At 33.6% G+C, this 20,554-nt stretch overlaps 1 protein-coding gene across 1 annotated transcript in view; it reads left to right on the top strand.

Annotated features, from left to right (window-relative positions):
- The window catches only part of LOC118200610 (uncharacterized), a 291,645-nt gene that overhangs the window by 246,789 nt on the left and 24,302 nt on the right, over nucleotides 1-20,554 (top strand). Inside the window, exon 5 of the mRNA XM_085815009.1 lies at nucleotides 11,269-11,419. Coding sequence (XP_085671135.1) covers nucleotides 11,269-11,419 — 151 coding nt within the window. The remainder of the gene's footprint in view (nucleotides 1-11,268; nucleotides 11,420-20,554) is intronic.

Consider the following 20,554-nt stretch of genomic DNA (forward strand, 5'->3'; position numbering starts at 1 on the left):
TAAAAGCAAATAAAGTCTGCTCTTCTTTTTGAAGATCCTTGTGTATTACACACTTTTTCTGAAAGACATAGTATAACGTCTGCCTCGGATATGAAGTTTTTTAAAACTTACTATTATTATTTTACTCTACAGACCAAAGCTCTTAGCTTCTAAAATTTTATAATTTCTAATAAATTGAGGAAAAAAGCATTAATAAGTTCCATTACATATGAGTTAATAGAATAAGAAGCATGAAATCTGAATCCATAAAAACAGCGAAAAAAGATGTGCTAGGAAAAGATTTCATAAAAAAGATATGCTACTTGTATTTGCCGCTTAATAATTCATCCACGTATCTGTTTCATAGCTATTTAAACATTACATGGTTTTTCAGAGCTAAAAATATCATGGAAGACTTTCCATTTAATAAAAGATTCTCCAGGGTCGATATTTTGCATCTGCTGTACAAAAAATACTTGAAGCATATTAATAAATCGATTCAATATTTGCATGTGTGAAATATGTTTCCTCTGGAGTAGGATACATTTGGAATTTTCAGTTCTTTTTGTCTTTGGATATGGAAACTTGTAAGGTATTTCTACTGCCTTCCTAGCGTGCCTTCGTGGTGTAGTGGTTCTGCACGCTGGGCCGGTATCCAGAGGTCGGTGGTTCGATTCCCGGCGAAGGCGATTGCATATTTTTCATCTTTTGTGCTTTCAATTATTTCATCAGCTCCTAAATAGTGTTTTGAATTTTGATATATATTTAAACCAGTGTGTGAGGTTTACGGTTATTAGCTGATTTCAAACAAGAATTAAAATCAAGTCTTAAAATCTTCCTACGACTAATAAAATTGTCAGGACTGCTATTCCTTCTAACTGACTTTGCAAGCATAACTAAAGTCCTGAGTAGGAACAGGGAGTTTACTAAAAACTATGTTCGTGGGTGTGGGGGGTAGAAGATATGACACAAATGGGAAAGGCTTAATTACCCTTTATGTCTCACAATTTACAGCCGTTCTCGCACCCGGGATACAAAGACCAGTACCTATGGTCTGAAATGTAAAAAATAAGAACTAAAGCTAAATTAAATAAGAACATATAAGGTATTTCTCTCACTTTCCTAGCGTCCTTCGTGGTGTAGTGGTTCTGCACGCTGGGCCGGTATTCCAGAGGTCCGTGGTTCGATTCCCGGCGAAGGAGGTTGCTTATTTTTCATCTTTTCTGCTTCCAATTATCCTAATGACACCACAGTGGCGCCCGAAATAAAAGGGTTGTGGATGATGATTCTCCGCACCCAGGATTTGGCGACTAGGTCCCCTAAAACCCTAGTCGCCCTTTAAAAAGGGGAGTATATAAGGTATTTCTCCCACTTTCCTAGCGTCGTGCCTTCGTGGTGTAGTGGTTCTGCACGCTGGGTCGGTATCCAGAGGTCCGTGGTTCGATTCCCGGCGAAGGCGATTGCTCTTTTTTCATCTTGCTTGCTTTCAAAAAAAAAAAAAAAAAGAAAAAAGAAAAAAAAAAGAAAAACAACCCTAATGTCTCTACAAGCTATGTGTATAACGTAACCATCCTGAGAACTGATTCATATGTTGTATCATATAAAAATTTAAATGGTTATTACTTAATTCAGAGGTAGTCATACAGCGGCCCGCTAAGAATGTCATGAAACGCATTTAAAGTGTCATGAAACGCATTTAAAGTGTCATGAAACGCATTTAAAGAGTACAGTCTGAAACGACACAACGAAACAATAAATAAATAAAAATTAGAAAAAATAAATAAATTGAATAAAACTGCAACTATTTTATTCAATTTATATTTATTCATTTTTATGGTACAGTTAACACTTTTTCTGAAATGCAAAGTTAATGAATTGCAATCATTTTTAAAAATTGCGGCCCTTCGCTAGTCTCCGTTTCCACAAACTGACCCCCCCGAGTCGAAACAATTGCCCTCACCCCCCCCCCCCCGACTTGATTCAGAATCGTGACATGGGTAAATTTTTTTTTTCACATTTTGATCGGACTTCAAAATTTCTATTTGATTTTCCAGCTAAAATTTATATTATTTTTAATTTCTAGTGACAGCAAGTTAGGCTTAATATGACATCTTTTTGATAAACTTTAAAGAAATGCAGAAATGTCATGCTATTTATAAACAAAATCAGCTGTTATTTCATAATGATGCGAAAGGGAACAAAGTATATATTAATTAAATGTAGCTCCATTTATAGTATGTTCTGCTAGTCGTAAACTCTTAGAGTGCTTAGACAATTATCATCCTGTCTTTACCTTTCCATAGTCTAAATATTGTATAATTTACAACCGAATGTTAAACAACTAAATGATTTGTTTGAAAGGCAGCTTAAAGTTATAAACACAAAAAGAATGAACAAAATTAACTTTCGCTTCCTATAGCAATGATTCAACGCAATTGTTTTACAAATTTAAAGTCAAATTCCGTTATTCTACGACTACAAATTTAATAAGACACTCACCAACTCTTAAAAACAGTTCTAAAGGCACACAACACACTATAAAAGTTTCTCCATGTCAGTCTGAGGTGGCCAATTCTCTCTCCCAAACTTTGATTCTAGCTTACATTTAAAACTCATTTTATTTACAAATTCTAGTGAAGGAGGCGAAGCGGCATATTTAGAGGAAAAGATTTAGCATAAGAAATAACATGTTCGTTAAAATCAAGTTCGGTTCTAAGCATAGGCGACATAAGTAGTCCCCTAAGGCGCTGATTTTTCGTAAGACGCCATGTATAAATTAGAAAGTATACTTCGCTTTGAATTTAACTATAGTATGTTTAACCTTTACGTGGGCTCCGCTTGCACTGATCGCCCAATGGAGCCAAAAATACGAGCCTGTTCTGCACTATTAAAAATTTCGTTGCAGTTTTCACCCAAATGTGGTTATGCAAAAGCTGCAACAAAACGATGGTGAAGATGGTGAAGTGTTTTTTCATTATTGGTACTTTAGTTAAACCATTATTTGGTACTTTAGTTGAACCATTATTTGGCAATATGTTGAACCATTAAAGGAGAATGTTGAACCAAAAATTGAGGATATATTGAACCATGACTTGAGGCTACGTTAAAAGGAAAATGGTACTATATTACACCCTCGACTGGAAATAACCGTTAATTATAATATGTTGTAGAGTCGTTTTTTTTGTTTTAGTAAAATACACCAAGTCGGGACTCTTATGCAGACTTAAGTCACTTATTGCTATATCTAAACAAGCAAACAAAAAAGTACCAAGTGTGTAAATGATCCTTTTAATAAAGAACAGTAATTTGAGCAGAAGGCTCGTGGTGCTTACAAATCAGTATTTATGGCATGAAATCAAAAGGTAGAATTTTAAATTAAAAACTAAATCGAAGTCTTTATTAACCAAAGACTACGCGCAGAGATATTTAAACGCGCAAATTAACTCTTAATCTACACTGGCAAGAACTATCACTGGCACTATCTGCAAGAATAAAAACAAAGCCATAGACAGGCTCTGAATAAAACAATTTCCAACTTTCAATTAAGTCCATGAGAGCTAAATTTGAATTCTGGCAGGAAAATGGAAAGAGAGAAGTGACAGTATAGATTATTAATACAGCACTTTATTTACGTAGTATTAATAACATAAATACCTTACAATGTTTACCATTAACTATTTTGAGCCATTAACTGTATAGGAAGTTATTTGAGAGATGAGGAATAAAAAATTTATGTTAGCCACTTTCTGATGCTCCTTCATCTGATGTTTTTTTATTCAATTACTGCTATATGTATGACTCCTTCTTCTGATAGGTTTTATTCCTTACTGTTATGGTTAAACAATTTGCAAATTGCTTGGGCAAATAAGCTTATCTATAGCAATTATTATTGGCAGATGGTCAACCATAGCAATCTGGCTTATTTGCAAAAGATTATGATTCAGTTTTGAAAGAAATAAAATAACATATTAGCATGTATATAAAAATATGTTTTTATGAAACTGAATGCCGTACACACCAATGTAAATAACTAAAATATCACTACCCATAGCTGAGTTGAATTTCAATAAGAATTCCTGTCTGAGCTATATGTACCTTCACTTGTACATTAAATTCTATTGACTATTATTACTATTTTTTTTTTCACTAAATATGCCCTGCATGCATTAGGAAAAACAAATCCAGCATATTTGTGAAACGTCCTTAAATCATTTTCATACCAGTTTCTCGGTTTATTTTACATCCTCATGTGAAAACTTGTAAACAACTCACTTTCTTGTTTAATGTTATATAATTAATATTTAAGCATGCTTAAAATAAACTTACTTCAAATTAAGCTTACTTCAAATTATTTTGGAGGTCTCTTTCAAAGTAGCTATTGGATTCTTCATTACCAGTTGAAGTTAACGAATGTTCTTCGTGTACTCTGGTAGTATCACGGATTGATCTGACAAGTCCAACAAGTGATCTGACAAGTCCAACAACTGATTCGCCCAAAGTATTTTTCACCTAAATATTCCTTTAATAACAATTGAGCCTCCCGCTGATGGTTCCATCCTTCCCGACCCCATACGCGGCCGAACGGTAAAGTCTCTGAACATTAGAAGTTTCAAACTTTTGGGCTCGATTCCAGGCAAACGGGCTGCATGGGCGATTTTGTGGTTTTCCGAATGCGTAACGTAAATATGAGCCATTTTCCCTTAGAAAGTCCTCCATGAAGGCATCCCTGCCTTTTGGCAGATAGCCCTAGTGTGCTTTGCCGTAATCTCAATAAACTAAACCTCCCCCTTCCTATATTTCTTCATCCATATCACTACATGGAAAAAGAACACTTAAATATGTGCTTTAATTCACTTATCTTCTGTCGTCCAGATGTACTGAGAAGAAGACGGCTAATGGCTTAAGTGCCACTAACTAGACATTTCTAACGAAATAAGTAAATAAATGTTACTAAAAATTAGGTAAAATTTTAAAATGTGTATATGATATAAAATGACGTGAAATTAAAAAGTGAACCATTAACTTTATTTGCATATATTGTTCATTGCTTAATAATTTTTCTTTTGAGACTTTTAGAATTTGACTTGTTTTGGGAGCGTAAACAAAATGTAGATTTTTAGCCGATGTTCAGCGAATTCGCTGTGTCTGGAGTAACAACAAAGACTTGAAATGATTTAAAGCAACCTTTTAATTTTAAACAGGGCTTGAAGATAACTGCACGTCTTGTGCTTAAAAAAATCAACCACTACTTGTGGCGATGAAATTAGAGTCAACTCAAATTTAAAACTAGGACTTGTAGTCAAGGACTACACAATTATATTATGTTTAAATCTAAGCTTGCTCAGAAGACGCTAACAGGCATATCAATTTGAATGTCGGCAGCAAATAACACAAAGCCGAATAATTACAAATTTATCAGAGCTGATAAAACTACGTAGCTTGGTTTCGAGAGGTAGAAGTACGCCTGTCTAGCAGTTCGAAAACCTCACTTGAATACTCTCTAACTGATTTACATTTCTGGTGAGGAAACGGAAAGGAGAAGTTATAATAAAGGCTGCTATTATAAATAACTCGTTAATTTAGATAATGAATGCTACAGCTTCTAATCTTGAATTTACAATTCTGTGCTTCAATTTTGATTTCTTGGACACGTTAACTAAATTAATCGAAACTTTATTTATCAATCATAAATATAAGTTGAATTAAAAAATAATTTACTAACAACTGTTGACATGAATGGTTCGATATACTGCTGTCAATGTCTTTAACTTTCAGCAAAATCTAATTCCTTTACCTCATTACACATGCAGAATTTACCTTATTTCCTTCCGCTTTGTTTTTAAATTGAATAATCAAATGCAAGAACATCTTCAAGCTTTTACTGGTACATCAAATCCGATGTAGAAATCATTTTTTCTATTCATATTCAGTAACTATTTTGGGGAAGTCTCTATTTGAACGCGTTGCCTCAGTTTTCAAATATATAGTACTATCTATGCAATATGTACTAAATAGTTTTGTCTATAATAACTGATAGCCCAGCTACCCTCGCTAATTCATTAAAATCCATTTTTTCAATTAAAAATGATGCATTACGTGTTAACTCTGAGAAAAAAAAATGACGCCCAAAATGTATCTAATTCAAAAGCAAATTGAAGAGGAAAAAAATATAGCTTGGAGCGATACTAGCGAAGACGGACTGAATTTCCTTAATTTTTATGCAAAAGATGGTCTTAAACAAGTGTCAAAGCAAAGCTGCGATATCAGGTGGTAGTATTAATACAGAAGTAACGATTCATTTTATGGTACTAGTTGTGTTGTTCAATGCCACGATGTTTTTCGTCTCCGTGATTGCTTAAAATCCAGTAAAAATTCAAATAAAACAAGTATCAAATAAGTAATAAATTTTACTGTAATGTACTAAACAAGGAAAAAAATTATTTTGTGGTGATGAAAAACTCAACCCTAAGATTGTAAATATATACTCATCTTTAAATTCTATTCGGGTATTTATTATAATTTTTATACAGATTCAAACGATTTAATTGAATATGTTCATTTAAAAAGTCAATTCATTCAGTATTTCTTGGATTTATGCACGAAAACTGTATAACTAGGAAAGTGTATATGTATAAAAAGCTATCATGAATAAAGAGATCGTAAAAGAATATATTCCATTAACCCTCTGACTCCTCAATTTGTAGACCAAAACCGCTTCAAAAATTGCGTTTTTTTTTTTTTTTTTTTTTTTTTTTTTTTTTTTTTTTTTTTTTTAATATTTTGAATCTATATATATTGGAGAATTGAAAAATGTATTTTTACTTTCTAGCAAATATTTTGTACAGAGATTTTTATCATGAGAAACTAAGTCGCCAGAAAAACCAATTTCAGATGTTATCACCCCCCCCAAAAAAAAATCTTTTTTAAAATAAATTTCAGTTGAATTACAGTTAATTTCTATTTATTGCATAATATAAAAAAGTAAAATGCATAAAATTTAAGAAAATATAAAGCGCTGAGGGAAAAATACCTTAGAAATGCAGTTTCGTCTGATAGAGTCCAAAACAGGGTTCAAGGCAAAGTCCAGCTTCACAGTTTTTGCACCAGATTCAATAAATCTAATTAATAATCAATATAATTATTAATCTAATTAATAATTCAATAACTTAATTAAATAATCAAGATAATCGCTGAACGTTTTCTAGCATCCATTTCTGTAAGAAAAAAGCGGCAAAAAGTGAAGTTTGAGCGCTAATACCACGTGCCTTCAAATGCCGCAACTTAGTGGACAACAAAAGATATCTGCCGGCCAAAACGTAAACTAAACGCCTAATACTGTATATAATTTATTTCAATGCTTAAACGGGGAAAAAACGGGATGCGCTCCTCAATAGAGGAAGAAAAACATATGCCCGCGGAAATCGTGAGATAAACAAATTTTGCTACATTTCAGTTGCCCTTGGAAATCGCGGGATGATCAGCCAGAGGGTTAAATCCCTTTGGAAAAAGTAAAAGAAAAAAAGAAAAGAAATATTAAATAAATAGATATCCCGCCCAACCGGGATAGTGGTTATAGTGACTCTGACTACTAAACCGAAGAATCCCATTTCGAATTCCGAATAAGGCATGAATATTTGTAAATGTATAGTGTCTGTGCGGCATGGAGGCTCTCTAAATATGCGGCGAGTCGCGCACCCGCTTGACAATGCAAAATTGCATGTGATCACACTCGGGCTGACGCTCCATCTACTTCAACGCAGCTTCAAGGCCGGCAAACGTTTCACTAGCTGATAGTTCCGTCTCTGCTTCAACTTCAACATTAAGGTCATCTTCTTGTTGAACACTTTCTTCTCTCACACTTTCAATAAGTTCATCATCATTTAGAACATAAATCCCAGGGTCTGAAGAATCACACACCATTCATTCTGTTGTATTCTCAGCACTAACTTCTGAACATCCAGAAATTTTGAAAAGACTGTTTCTTAATTCCTCAAGTAATACACTATCGTCATCTTTTCCTATCTCTTTCCTCTCTCTTTTTCTTGCGATTCTGGTAATCAGCAATTCGGATAGTCGGAGCTCGGATAATTGAAGTTGTACTGTACAAAAAAGATATTTATTACACGTAAACAGTATAGCAAGAAGACAAAATGATTAAATATGTAAGCAGTTTGAAGGTTTACAGGGGACGAAATTAGTAGAAACATCTGCCACCCCTTGCAGATAAAACGGCCTTTACCCGGTTAGGCATGAAATCGAACTGGGCTTGCATGACTGAAACGGCAACTCATTCCATGCTGCTTCAAGTCAATGCCACACTTCATCAACCATATTAGCTGGCGAAGGGTGGCGGACCAGTCTCTCAGCAACGTTTTCAACGGGTGAACGTGAAGGCTAGAGCAGCAATCGAATACCCTGTGAATCGAGGAGGGTCAGAAGACGATGCAACATGTGATCTTGCATTCTCTTGTTGGAAGATGGCGTTTGGCAGACCTCGAAGATAGGGCACAACCACTGGACGTAAGACGTCAGAAACGTACTGATCTGCTTTCAAATTATCGATGAGAACCAGAGATGTGCGTGTCGTGTACCCAATGGCTGCCTAAACCATCACACCACGTGCAGGGCCGATATCGAATACAAGCAGGCGATGTGCAGTCTACTCGGAAGCCTCCAGATAAGTATACTGCACGCAGAATCGGGACTCGTCTGAAATGATGACATTGTGCCACTCCTGCACCCAGCTTTGTCGTTCGGGGTACCAGAGTCGCCGTCCCTCTCTATGCTGCATTTTCAAGGGAAGACGAAGTAATGGTCGCCGTGCTGCTGCAACGCTGCAGTCCACTCTGCTGCGAATGTCGACGCACCGTACGAGCGGATTCTGGCCGTGCTGCAAACATGCCCATTTCCTGACTAATGGTCCGTGATGTGGAGGTACGAGGTACGATTTTGCAGGGCTGATCTCACAATATATCTGTCCTCTCTAGCGTCAGTCATGGAGGGCGTTGAGATTCTGCATGCCGTTCAGTATTACCCTCAGCAACCCATTGAATCTATATTCGCAAGACAGTGGTTGGATGCCAACTAGTGAGGCGGGCGATATTAGGGAACGAAGATTCACACTCTTGATAGGCAAAGATCCTGCGAATTCCTACACTTGCTGGTAAGCATTTCTTCTTATTATTCAAGGCATAGCACGATATTCTGAGAAATCCCCGACCTTACAAAGCGCTTTCCGAATGAGAAATCCACTACATAACTTTTCTTTAATGCAGCGCTTCAGATGTCGTTTCTCCCTCCTGCATGTCTAAATGTGCTGAAATCCTAATCATTTGCAGCATATGATTTTGATGTACTTCAGATTATTCTTTCCTGGTGTTGCAGCAGTATAGTTTCATCTTAATCGCAAAATGTTCTACATACATGACCAAGACATCGATTCCAGTAAAACTGTTTTGGCTAGGAACCCTCCAACAGTCGGGGAAGAAAATGCTCGTTTCTTGAAAAAATTTCTTCTAGCGCCACGATTCGCTAGCCGTGATAATCCTATAAGCGATCAGATACGTAAGAAAGAGAGGGAAAAATTGCATTTTAGATTGTTTTATTATTTACTTGCTATGATTCCCGTAAGTATATATCTTAAGAACAAACACATCGGTATCGCAACTAAGTGAGGAGTTTCGAGAACGAACCAAAATGGGCTTCTGTTACTGTTGCGAGGTGGAATCTTTGAAAGCTAACGTTTGCATTTTATTTCGAATTTGTTTCTCAGTATCCAAGAAGAATCTGAATTCGTTTCAAAATCTTTCGTTTATATAGCGAAATATTTGCAGTTACTTATATTAAATCTAATTTTGCATTAAAATTTTTCACAAGAAATCCCTGAAGGTTTAATTATTTTGTAGAGGAAACTACGAAGGGGGGATTTGTTCTAAGCAAGTCGCATGCCAGAAGAGAAAATATTACTGGAAGACCTCTGGTGGGTTATAGAAGCTGTTCCTTTAGCTGCGATATCATTATGCGCTTACGAATTATGCATTATGTAAAATCTTGGATAGTGTAGTGAGGAACAACCCAGTACTATTTCCCAGTACTAAACATTGAAAAGATCTTAGAATATATTTACATTTGTGAAACTTCGTAGCAGACTAATGCACAAAGTATCATTCATCATTAACAGAGGAAGTACCACAATTGCAAAAAAGCTTAAACATTTCCTATCAATAACCATTTGTGACATTCGTAAAATCAGTTGAGTATTTACCATTGTTTGTTGAAAAGAGGTACCAGCAGAAATATTCTTAGTGTGAAAAATTAAAATGCTTTAAATTCGGAAAATATAATGTCGTTACAACTTGTCCCAGCCATCTCTCTGCCAATTCCATTATCACATCTTAAATCAAGACTGGAACGGGACCTTATGTCCCTGAGGAAAATGAACTGAACACAAGAGCGAACAGGCAGGAGGACATTTAACTTTCTCCCGGTGCCCTGAAGGAAATTAAGCACTACAGGTAGAACAATGACATATTTCCTGACGGTGCATGGCCCCTTTACAAGTCTGTTTCGCTTCGGATTACACCACACAGATTCATGCATATGCGGCTCAACAGGTACCATCGATCACTACATTTTCGAGTGCGAAATCACCAAAGACCTACATTTCTGGCCGTACACAGCTGCCAAATACCCAAATTTACCACTCTACACCCTGATTTGTATTTCTCAGCATCACCTTCAGTTATCAGGTAGACTATACATAAGTGAAACCTGTAACACGATACAAATACTGGCCTGTGTAAGCGAACTGTAAATAAGTGAATAACACAAGTGACTACTATGAGTGTGACAAGCAAATGTTACACAGGAACTCTGCAAATATGTGAACAGCACATATGATGTACATTAATATACCCTGTTGATATAATAACTTCTTATATCCAAATTACCACTGACTTCTAGAGCAAACATTCTCTGTAAACTCAGAATCACAGTGCATAAAACATTGCTAAAGTCTTCATTCAATAAAGTCTTCAGAGGGTCTCTTTAATAACCCCAGGTAACAAATACCCATCTTCCGAAGTAACTTTATGAATTCCGCTACAAATTTTATTATTCCATAAAGATTTTTGGCTGGTCCTAGCGACAATAGAATGGTCCATCGATTAAGTAAAATTACTGGTAGTAATATAACAGGCGATACAGCAACTCAGCTGTTGGTAAGTAAGTAAGTTTGATATTCCATATGTACAGCAAATTCATCTAATTGGTCGTTTTGTATTTTTTCAGAATCCGGTGGATAGCAAACCTAAGATTCTATCCTTGGATCCTCATAAGCCTGCTCTGACACCAACTGAAATTCGTAACATCGCTGGACAGAAAACAGCAGTCTTTTGCAGAAAGATGAACACATGGCTCCTCCAACCCTTAACTACTCACAGTACAGTATAATTTAAAATTTTAAACTTTAATGCTTAACAACGAATGAGCAAAGCATATAATTTGATGAACTGTTCTTTTAAAGAGGTTAATTTCAAGTAGGATGTGAATGAAAACTTGAGCTTTCAAATACCCATATAAAATAGAGCCTTCTTGGCCTTATGGCAAAGCTTGACTTTGTTGGGTGGATGTAGATTCGTACGCAATTTTTCAACCTTGTTCCCGTAACTTAAGTTTGCTGTATTCTCAGAAAGACTTTATTGAGTTTTATTTGATCTGGAACTGGTACTTTGTCAAATAACCTCCAAAGACGTGAAGCGAAATATCGCTATGGCAGAGTAACTACATGTCGTGAAAGGTGTTAAACAGCAATTTCATTTAAACAGAATTTAGAATATAAACGCACCTTCTTGTGCTAACAATATCAGCTACAGCTCGTGTGACGCAACTCTAAACAGAAAAATGAAATTCAAGTTAAACTAATAACCAATTTTAATAATACTCGAAGCTAGCTCAGTACTTCTACCGGAAAGTCAAAATCAAATTGTCGGCCGCGATATACGCAAGCTCAAAAATTAAAACTATCAGAGCTGGCAGGAACTAAATGTAGCGTGTACTTGCAGCCAGAAACACACTCTGTGTCTAACTCCAAAAACCTCATTTTAAATACTGTCTGTCTCATTTGCATTCTGACGAGGAATACGGAAAGGATAACTTACAGTAAAGGAAATTATAAATAATTGCTTAATTTGAAATAATAATCTTACAAATTCTCCTGTCGGCTTGGCGACATTCAGTGGCTTTTATTCAGTTCTATGCACCTCTCTGTACGTCATTTAGTATTTAAATTTTGCTAATAGTAGGTTTTGCGTGAATTTCTTTCCTGTGGCCTGCTCCCGTCCTGTTGCTCACTCAGACTAGAACTTCATGAAAATTCTTTACAGCAAGCAGCATAGTTTAAAATTAGGACGCAATCTTAGCATGGAGACTGCTTGAAACTGCTCCGGAATACTGCCGTTCAGTTCCAGAAGCCGCTTGCAGAATATGAGTTTGGAACTGCCGAAATTTTAGCGAAGTTCGGTAAGTGTTAAAGAGTTTTAGTTCCCATCGAAAGTGTATTGTTGATCAGAGAAGGTTTTGTTATTTGTAATCAAGTTTTACTTTAGCATACTAGCAAGTATTTATTGTTAGCAACTGACGAGACGTCACGTAGTTTATTGCTCCTCTTTTTACTTTCTTGGACGAAGTATTATAATCGCGGAAAATTTTGGGTATCATATTTCAACAGAAATATCCATTTTGACCGTTTCCGAATTCGTTTGTACGATTTTTTGACTGATATCTATACCTGCGGACAGAAAAAAAGGCTAGTCTTTCCAAACAGATTTCAAAATGGATTTAAAATAGATTTAAAAGGTGACGTCTGTATACGTACGTATGTATTCATCTGTATGTACGTACGTTTTCCTGACGTCTGTAAGCACGTATGTATGTATGTATCTCACATAACTTGGAAACAATTAACCATAGAATGTTGAAATTTTGTGTATGGGACTGCTATAACATCTAGTAACGCACATTACTTTTTCATTGCAATCGGCAATACTAAACGTATATGTCGTATAAGGTATTTTCTCCCTCCTTTCTGCATGAGGCGTATTTGAGAGGTCCAGGTTCGAGTTCCGGCTTGGGCATAGAGCTGATGATTCTATAATAGTATATACCCAACCCCTTACTCTGCTTAAAAGTCCTTACCTGGCCTTTATTTTCGCAATCGTTGGTCATAGTTATATGCTTCCAATTACAGAAGTGTTTTAAATGACGAAAATGTTCATGTTTTAGCAATGTCAAATTTAAAAAAAAAAAAAAAAAAAAAAAAAAAAAAAAACTACCAATAACGGAATCTAACTTTTAATACCGTTTCTTCTTTTCTGTACTTACTTTGGTAAAGTTTCATATTCGTTATGAACAAATTTGATGTGTACACCACATGACTTCCTTGTACGGAATATTAAATTATATGCATTTTTCTTGCATTTCATTTAATTTAAACTTATTGGATTGAATTAAATCTTCTTCGTCGACAGCGCATAAACCACAGCAGAATAAATGCACTCTTTAAAATTCCCAATATTTGTTTAACATAGCGACACTCTGGCGCTAGGTTCACTTAACAGCATTACATCTCATTCATTTTATAACTCAGAATGACAAAATTTATATCAACTGAAGAATTAGTTAATCGTTGCAGAGATCTTCTGTTCAAATAAATCTAAAACGATGTACTAAAGATATTAAACAAACAAATAGTAGTTTCTCAGAAAAAAAAAAGTTTCTCAGAGTTCAGTATTTCTCATTCAATTAATTCAGTTCTCACTTCTCGACAAGACAAAAATACATAAAAATTCAAAATATTTTCATTAAAAATTTAAAGATATATAAAAACATAAATTACCAAGTACAGTTAAAACAAATAAAAAAACAATTTTTACAATTAAAATTACAGTTTCCACGCAAAAACAAGCTAATAACTTAAAAGACAATTCCAGAATGAATTAAGCATAATTTAATTCGCAATAATAAAAAAAAAGACGTTAGTTTGTTGTTGCGAAGCTTAGTTTCTCTAGCTTAGCACTATTCTGCTAAGTTTCAAATGTAAACAAATATGGCTGCTATGTAAAACAAAAATTTCTCTTAGCCGCACTTAAAAAAAATTTAAAATTGTTGATAATTCGCCAATTATTGAATGCAGGTTAACTTGAGGCATAGAAACCTTAACCGGAAGATAAGAACAATATAGTAGTTCAATCATTTGTAGAAAAAGAAAAAAAAAAAAAAATGCATAATTTACAAACATACAAAAATAAAGAAACAGCTCACTTAGCAGAGTAACACAGTGGATATATATATGTATACATATATTTATATACTTTTGGTACGGCCGGTTGCAACCAAAATATTAGGTGCACATCTACATGAGTAGATAGAAAATGTCAGTTCTGCGGCAGGTGGGTCAGTGGGTCAGGGGGCGTGGTCAATGACATCACAGAGGGCGGGGCCAAAGGCAACGTCATCACACTAGGAGGCGTGGTTTCGAGTGGAGTTGAGGTGTTGGTAGATTGCTGGTTGAGTTGTAGACCTCCTGCTTTTCATTTAAAGTTAGTTTTTTATATTGGCAACGGGAAATATTTTCTGCATCTTAATTTTGATGATATAGCGATGCTGCCCTCTCTTGACGAAAAAGTGAATTATATGTTTTAGAAATATATTTTTTAAGTCTGGTGTTAAAATTATTCAATGCGCGACTCTGAAAACAATGTAAAAGAAACAAATATAAAAAAGACTTTCCTTTAATGATAGTTCATCATGTCATGAAAATGAAACTACAAGATAATTTGTTTTTATTACTCAATTTTATTCTGATACTTTTATCCTTTCTAGTTTTAAATGAAACTTTAACTTATTTCTTAGGTTTTCTGTTCATAATAACATATTCGTTTACTGTCATATTTTTTTAATACTTAACACGTTTCTAATTTGTAATATTTATTTAATTTCCACATACTATTTTTTTTCATACCTTTCATAAATTTCAGCATACCCTGATTTTTAACTTATATGTTATATTTCACAAACGTTCCCGCACATACTGTTTATTTGTTACATTACTTAATTTTAGATGCAATTTAACACTTTTTTAACGTTATAATGTTCAATATATTCTGAATTTTAACTTCATTTACTTTTTTTAAACCACTCTAGTATTCTACACACACTTTAACTTAGTGGTATGAAATTGTATTTAAAAAGAAACGTTTATTTTTCGTGATCTTAGTTCTTTTACTAAATTTTCTACAGAATTTCTAATTTCTTTTACATGTTTAACAATATCTTCCTTACATTACCGAATATTTTTTTTTAAAAAACTTAAGTCTATAACTGTTAATTGCTTTTCTTACGTTCATGATTTCCCTTCTGTGTTTATATTTCTTAATTCTAGTTTAACTTATTTATTATAATGTTTTTATTTCCGTCTCATCACTCGTAATTCCAATATTTTATCCCTTTTTATTCATTTTAACGATATGGATTGTTTTCATTTACTCCATATTCAAATATTTCCTTACAATTTTTAAAATTCTTGTTTTATTCTCCGATCATAATAGATCATCTACAGGTTTTACTCAGAAATTTCCATTCACAACTTTACAGTTTAATACCATTTATATTTAAATGTATTTCTTTCTCATATAGCTTTACGATCTTCAAAGTGTCTAACATCATGTTTAGTTTTAAATCCCTAACATACATCTAACATACATCTTTCGAACATACATCTTTCGAACATTCTAACATACATCTTTCGATTCTAACATACATCTTTCGAACAGTTTTTTCTTTTAATGATAGCCTTACCTTATTTGTTCAAATTAATTCTTTAATTCACCTTCTTTACTACCTTTCAGTACCTTCATAATTCACTATGCAAATGCAATGTCTTTCACTGACATTCTGTTTGATAATACTACAAGCTTCCTTAATTGACAAAAAGCGAATTATTTCTCATTTCAAAATAGAACTATTATATTTTTACCTTCATCCATTCAAGACGCCCCTTAACCTGTAACTGACGTAGCGATAGGAAAGGAGACTCTTATCATATGCTCTTTCGACATTTGAGGTTTTTAGAACTTCTTTGGCAAGTATATCAGTACCATCAGAAAATATACTTGACATTTTTACCCAGTTTAGAGGCAACATACTGTTATAAGAATGGTTTTAGTTAAATTTATCAGACAAATAAACACATTTTGTGCTAAATAGGCATAAACATTTAGATTCAGAATATTTCTTTTTAATCCGATGTAAGACTTGAATTTAATTCATGATACGGATTGTCTCTTGATTTTTTTTGTTTACCTTACACTAATAGAAAATTTTTATTTTACAAGTTCAGCTTTTAACGAAATAAAAACTACGATACACCTGGTGTTTTTAAGAAAAGGAACTTTGATATATTTCTGTAAATGTAAATGCTTTTAGAGTTTTTTTCTTTCAATAATGTTGATTTTCATTACTTTACTAATTTCAATAATTCTCTTATTAGCTAATATGAATGAAAGAAGATTGTCAAAAATGTGACACAGTATAATTCTTACGAACATACGTACCTTTACCAGCATACAGATATTACCGATTGAAATGAAGAAAGATACAGATATTTTACTCCAATCTACATTAAATTAAAAAAATATTTAAACTTTCATACATTCCAAAAAATAAACGAAAACTCAATAGATATTGTCATGTTTGTATATATGAGATAAAAGTTTTATGAATGGTATTTAAAGTAATGCTTAGAACTTCATAAAAGCGAACATTCACAATGTTAATTCACATATCATCAGTTATTTACATAATTCAATGTAATATTAATCATTACATGTACTATATGCATATATATTTAAAGTTTAATTGTCTTACAATTGAATAATTAACTATTGAGAGAAAGAGGTTCATATCTTACACTATTTAATTCACATGGAACAAATTTTTCCATCAACCACATTGAACCGCGTTTATTAAATTCGCCAAAGCTCTTTTATTTCTGCATTTTCACACTCACGACACATTTTAAATGTAACTATTGATTACCATTTCAAACACCGATATGTTAACTCAGTGTAAAATTACATCATAACTCATTTTTTCCCTACTAACTACAATTTTATATATTCAAGAAGTACATCTAAGACATGATCATTTTCTATGTTCTAGCAAATCGATTCAATTGCGAACATACTATTAAGACTTGCGATTTTAGAAGACTTGCATGTATTAACGATGTCAACGTTTCTTCGTTTTTATAAGATTCACATCAAATCATGTCGCATTCGAATGTGGTGTAAGAGATCACTTTTTCTTTTAAACACTTGTAAACAACGGATGCAATTTATAAGAAGAGAAGTATCATGCTGTTTCAAAACATCATCATCAGCATATTTCTGTTTCTTTTGACACCGGCAACATTTAAAAAAAAAGTTTCCTGAGATATTCTTCAAATTCTGTTTTACTTGAAAAAATGTCCGAACATTCAATACGATGTAAAGATTCATATTGTTTTAAATTCTTATGCTCACTAAATATTTTTTATCATCATTTACTCTCAAAAGTAACTTTATTAGTTTTTATATCCTTTTTACATGAAAAGAACTTGTGATTATTCATTACAAAATTCTAAGACGAGAAGCTTCGCGACTTTTCAAACTATAAACATAAATTTCTTAGGACATACACTACATCTGATGTTTCTTTCATGAGATTTCAAATATCTCTTCAGATTATTCGTATTCAAGAAACCTCGCAAATATATCACATTAAGTTCAGCGAATAATCGCTTCATAAACTCTTAAATTTTCAACACGAGTGAATCACTTGAAGCATATACTGCACTGTAAACATACAATACTTAAAAAAATTGTTATAAAAAATAAAAATACATTCATTTCATCAAGAAGCTTTTCTATTTAAATACATTTATTTATTTCCAAAGAACAAGTTTCTGTATTATACATAAAATATACTTAGAATTTTCTTTCATTAGTTAATATCAAATTAACAACAATATCCATTTACTGAAATTTGATATACATGTTTGCTTTAAAATTAAAACTAAAATTTCAATATATTTCTATTAAAAAAACATAAGGAAAAAAAATACTCATAACATCAACCAAAGACAGAAATTTAAATAGAATAGCTGTACTTATATTAGTGCATTTTTATAATCTTAATTTTTATAATCATAATAAGCGCTGCACGTTCAACGCTTATCAAGGATCTTCCTTCACTTCTGTATGTACTGTAAAATTTGGAATAGCAACAATAACCTTAAGATAATACATTCTTTCGCGTATGATTATCAGAGTTTTAGAAATTTTCCATTACTCTATCATGATAAGTGGATGGTGCTTTTTAGATTCTTCTTATGCATATATGTAATATCGAGGTTCAGAATAACAACATTAGGACACTATAACTCTTTCCCACCATCCTATCATGATTATTTTTACACATATGACGCCGGAAAGACTGGCTTCACAAACAAGACATGACAAGAATGTATTACGATAAGTGTTGATGAAATCATTTCGTTAATGTATGTTTTAGATAATTTTTGCTATTTAAGAATGCTACGTATTTCTATATCATTCAGAATTGTCGTTAGATTCAAAAGCGAATATGAGGAATATATGTGATACAGAGTTAAATGTGGAATTATACGAAGAATTTTATTCACGAAATGAAGCTGATATTTTGCTAGATGAACTATCAAATTATGATTTTAAAAATATTAGTTTTGAAATTAATGGGACTCAGTATGTTCCACGAAGAAAAGTACTCGGTTTTGGTGATGAAGGACTTAGTTACGAATTCTCTGGAACGAGCATTTGTGCAGAACCATGGACTCAAACTCTTCTAAATGTAAAAGATTATGTTGAAACGATAACTGGCAAAAAATATAATTTTGCTTTATTGAACTATTATCCTGACGGAGTGGCGAAAATTTCAACGCATAAAGACAATGAAACTTGTCTCGAACCTGAAAGTGATATACCTATCATCAGTTTAGGTGCAAAACGTCAAATGGTATTTACCAGGCGAAATTTCACATCCCGAAGCGTGGACTTAACTCATGGAACTCTCCTTGTAATGAAACCCCCAACGAATCAATTTTGGATGCACGGAATACCCTCTCAACCTGACGTTAAAGATCCTAGAATTAGTATCACATTCCGAAACATAAAAATTTCGAAAATTAAAAATTGACGCTTGGAAGATAATGAGGATGAACTTCCAGAGGATGACTCGTTTGCCCACTATATGAAGTCTGTTCCTGAAAATATCTTCATGCCGAATAATCGAGAACAGAAAAAAGAAAGTTCGAAGTTGATTGCACAGTGGACTCTTGGTTGGGGATATTTTGTGTCCATAAATCAGTTTGAAAACAGAATGAACATTCATCTACGTGAATGTGTGGAACAAAATAAAATATTATACCCTACTACACGCGGTGTTGTTATAACTCCTGCAACATGGCAAGAATTTTCCTCAAAAATATATGAATTTAATCTTGTCTATACGAGTGCCAGCATCATTTGCAATAATGAGTTGGTAGTTTTCAACAAAGAAGGTGAGTGTATTTTTCAACAAGTTTTTAAACAAGATGAAAATTCTTTTAAACTAAAACCCAGGGCCAGATTACCAATTAGGCACAGTAGGCACTTGCCTAGGGCCTACGAAGGCCAAAGGGCCTACGAAGGCCAAAGGTCTTAGGGCTTTGAAAAAAAATATATTGAAATAAAAATACCCCAAAAACTTATAAACATTTTTATGTTATTATATAGTGAAGGTCAAAATAATATATGTAAATACAAATACACAAAAAATACGAATACAAAACGTTTGGTTTACTAAGTAGATTCTAAAATAACTCCTTTTTTCGGGATTTTGACACAGCGAATTCGTGTATTATATCTTCAAAATTAATGCCGCGAGCGACATCACTTTCAATACACAGAAGGCCCAGTGACGAAGTTTTCTCTTGACCCATAGTTGAACGCATAAAATTTTTTTAAGCTTCAACTTGGAGAATGATCTTTCTCCTTCTGCATTCGAACCCAATATCGAAAGGTATATGCGCAATGCAATATTAACATTTGGGAAACTTGACACAAGTTTATCCTTTATTTGTAATTTGATGAGATCCGTTATAGAGGTGGTTTTGGGGTACAAATTTGAAAAAATCAAATACTCATCAACAAAGTTTTCTTCTAAGTCAGACGGATACATTTTTACCAGAGCTTGAGCCTTAACCTTGATAATGTCCTCGGTCAGTGTATTATCCGTAAGAAAACTAAATGTGTCATAAAGGCTGGTATACGCAGTGCGTCTCTTTGTCATTTCAGCGCAAAGCACATCCAGAACAATAAAAAAAACATTAATCTTAAAGGAATCTTTGGCACTGCGAGAGGGAGTCTCATCTGGCCCTTCATCGAACTGTCGTTTTCTCTTACGAACTCTAGTTTCGGATTCTTTAAATTCTGAATCTGGTGCAAGGGCTTTTGCCTTAAGA

Source organism: Stegodyphus dumicola, chromosome 4 (assembly GCF_044657685.1).
Source record: "Stegodyphus dumicola isolate Sdum_Otavi_A_Nest chromosome 4, ASM4465768v1".
Lineage (NCBI taxonomy): Eukaryota > Metazoa > Arthropoda > Arachnida > Araneae > Eresidae > Stegodyphus > Stegodyphus dumicola.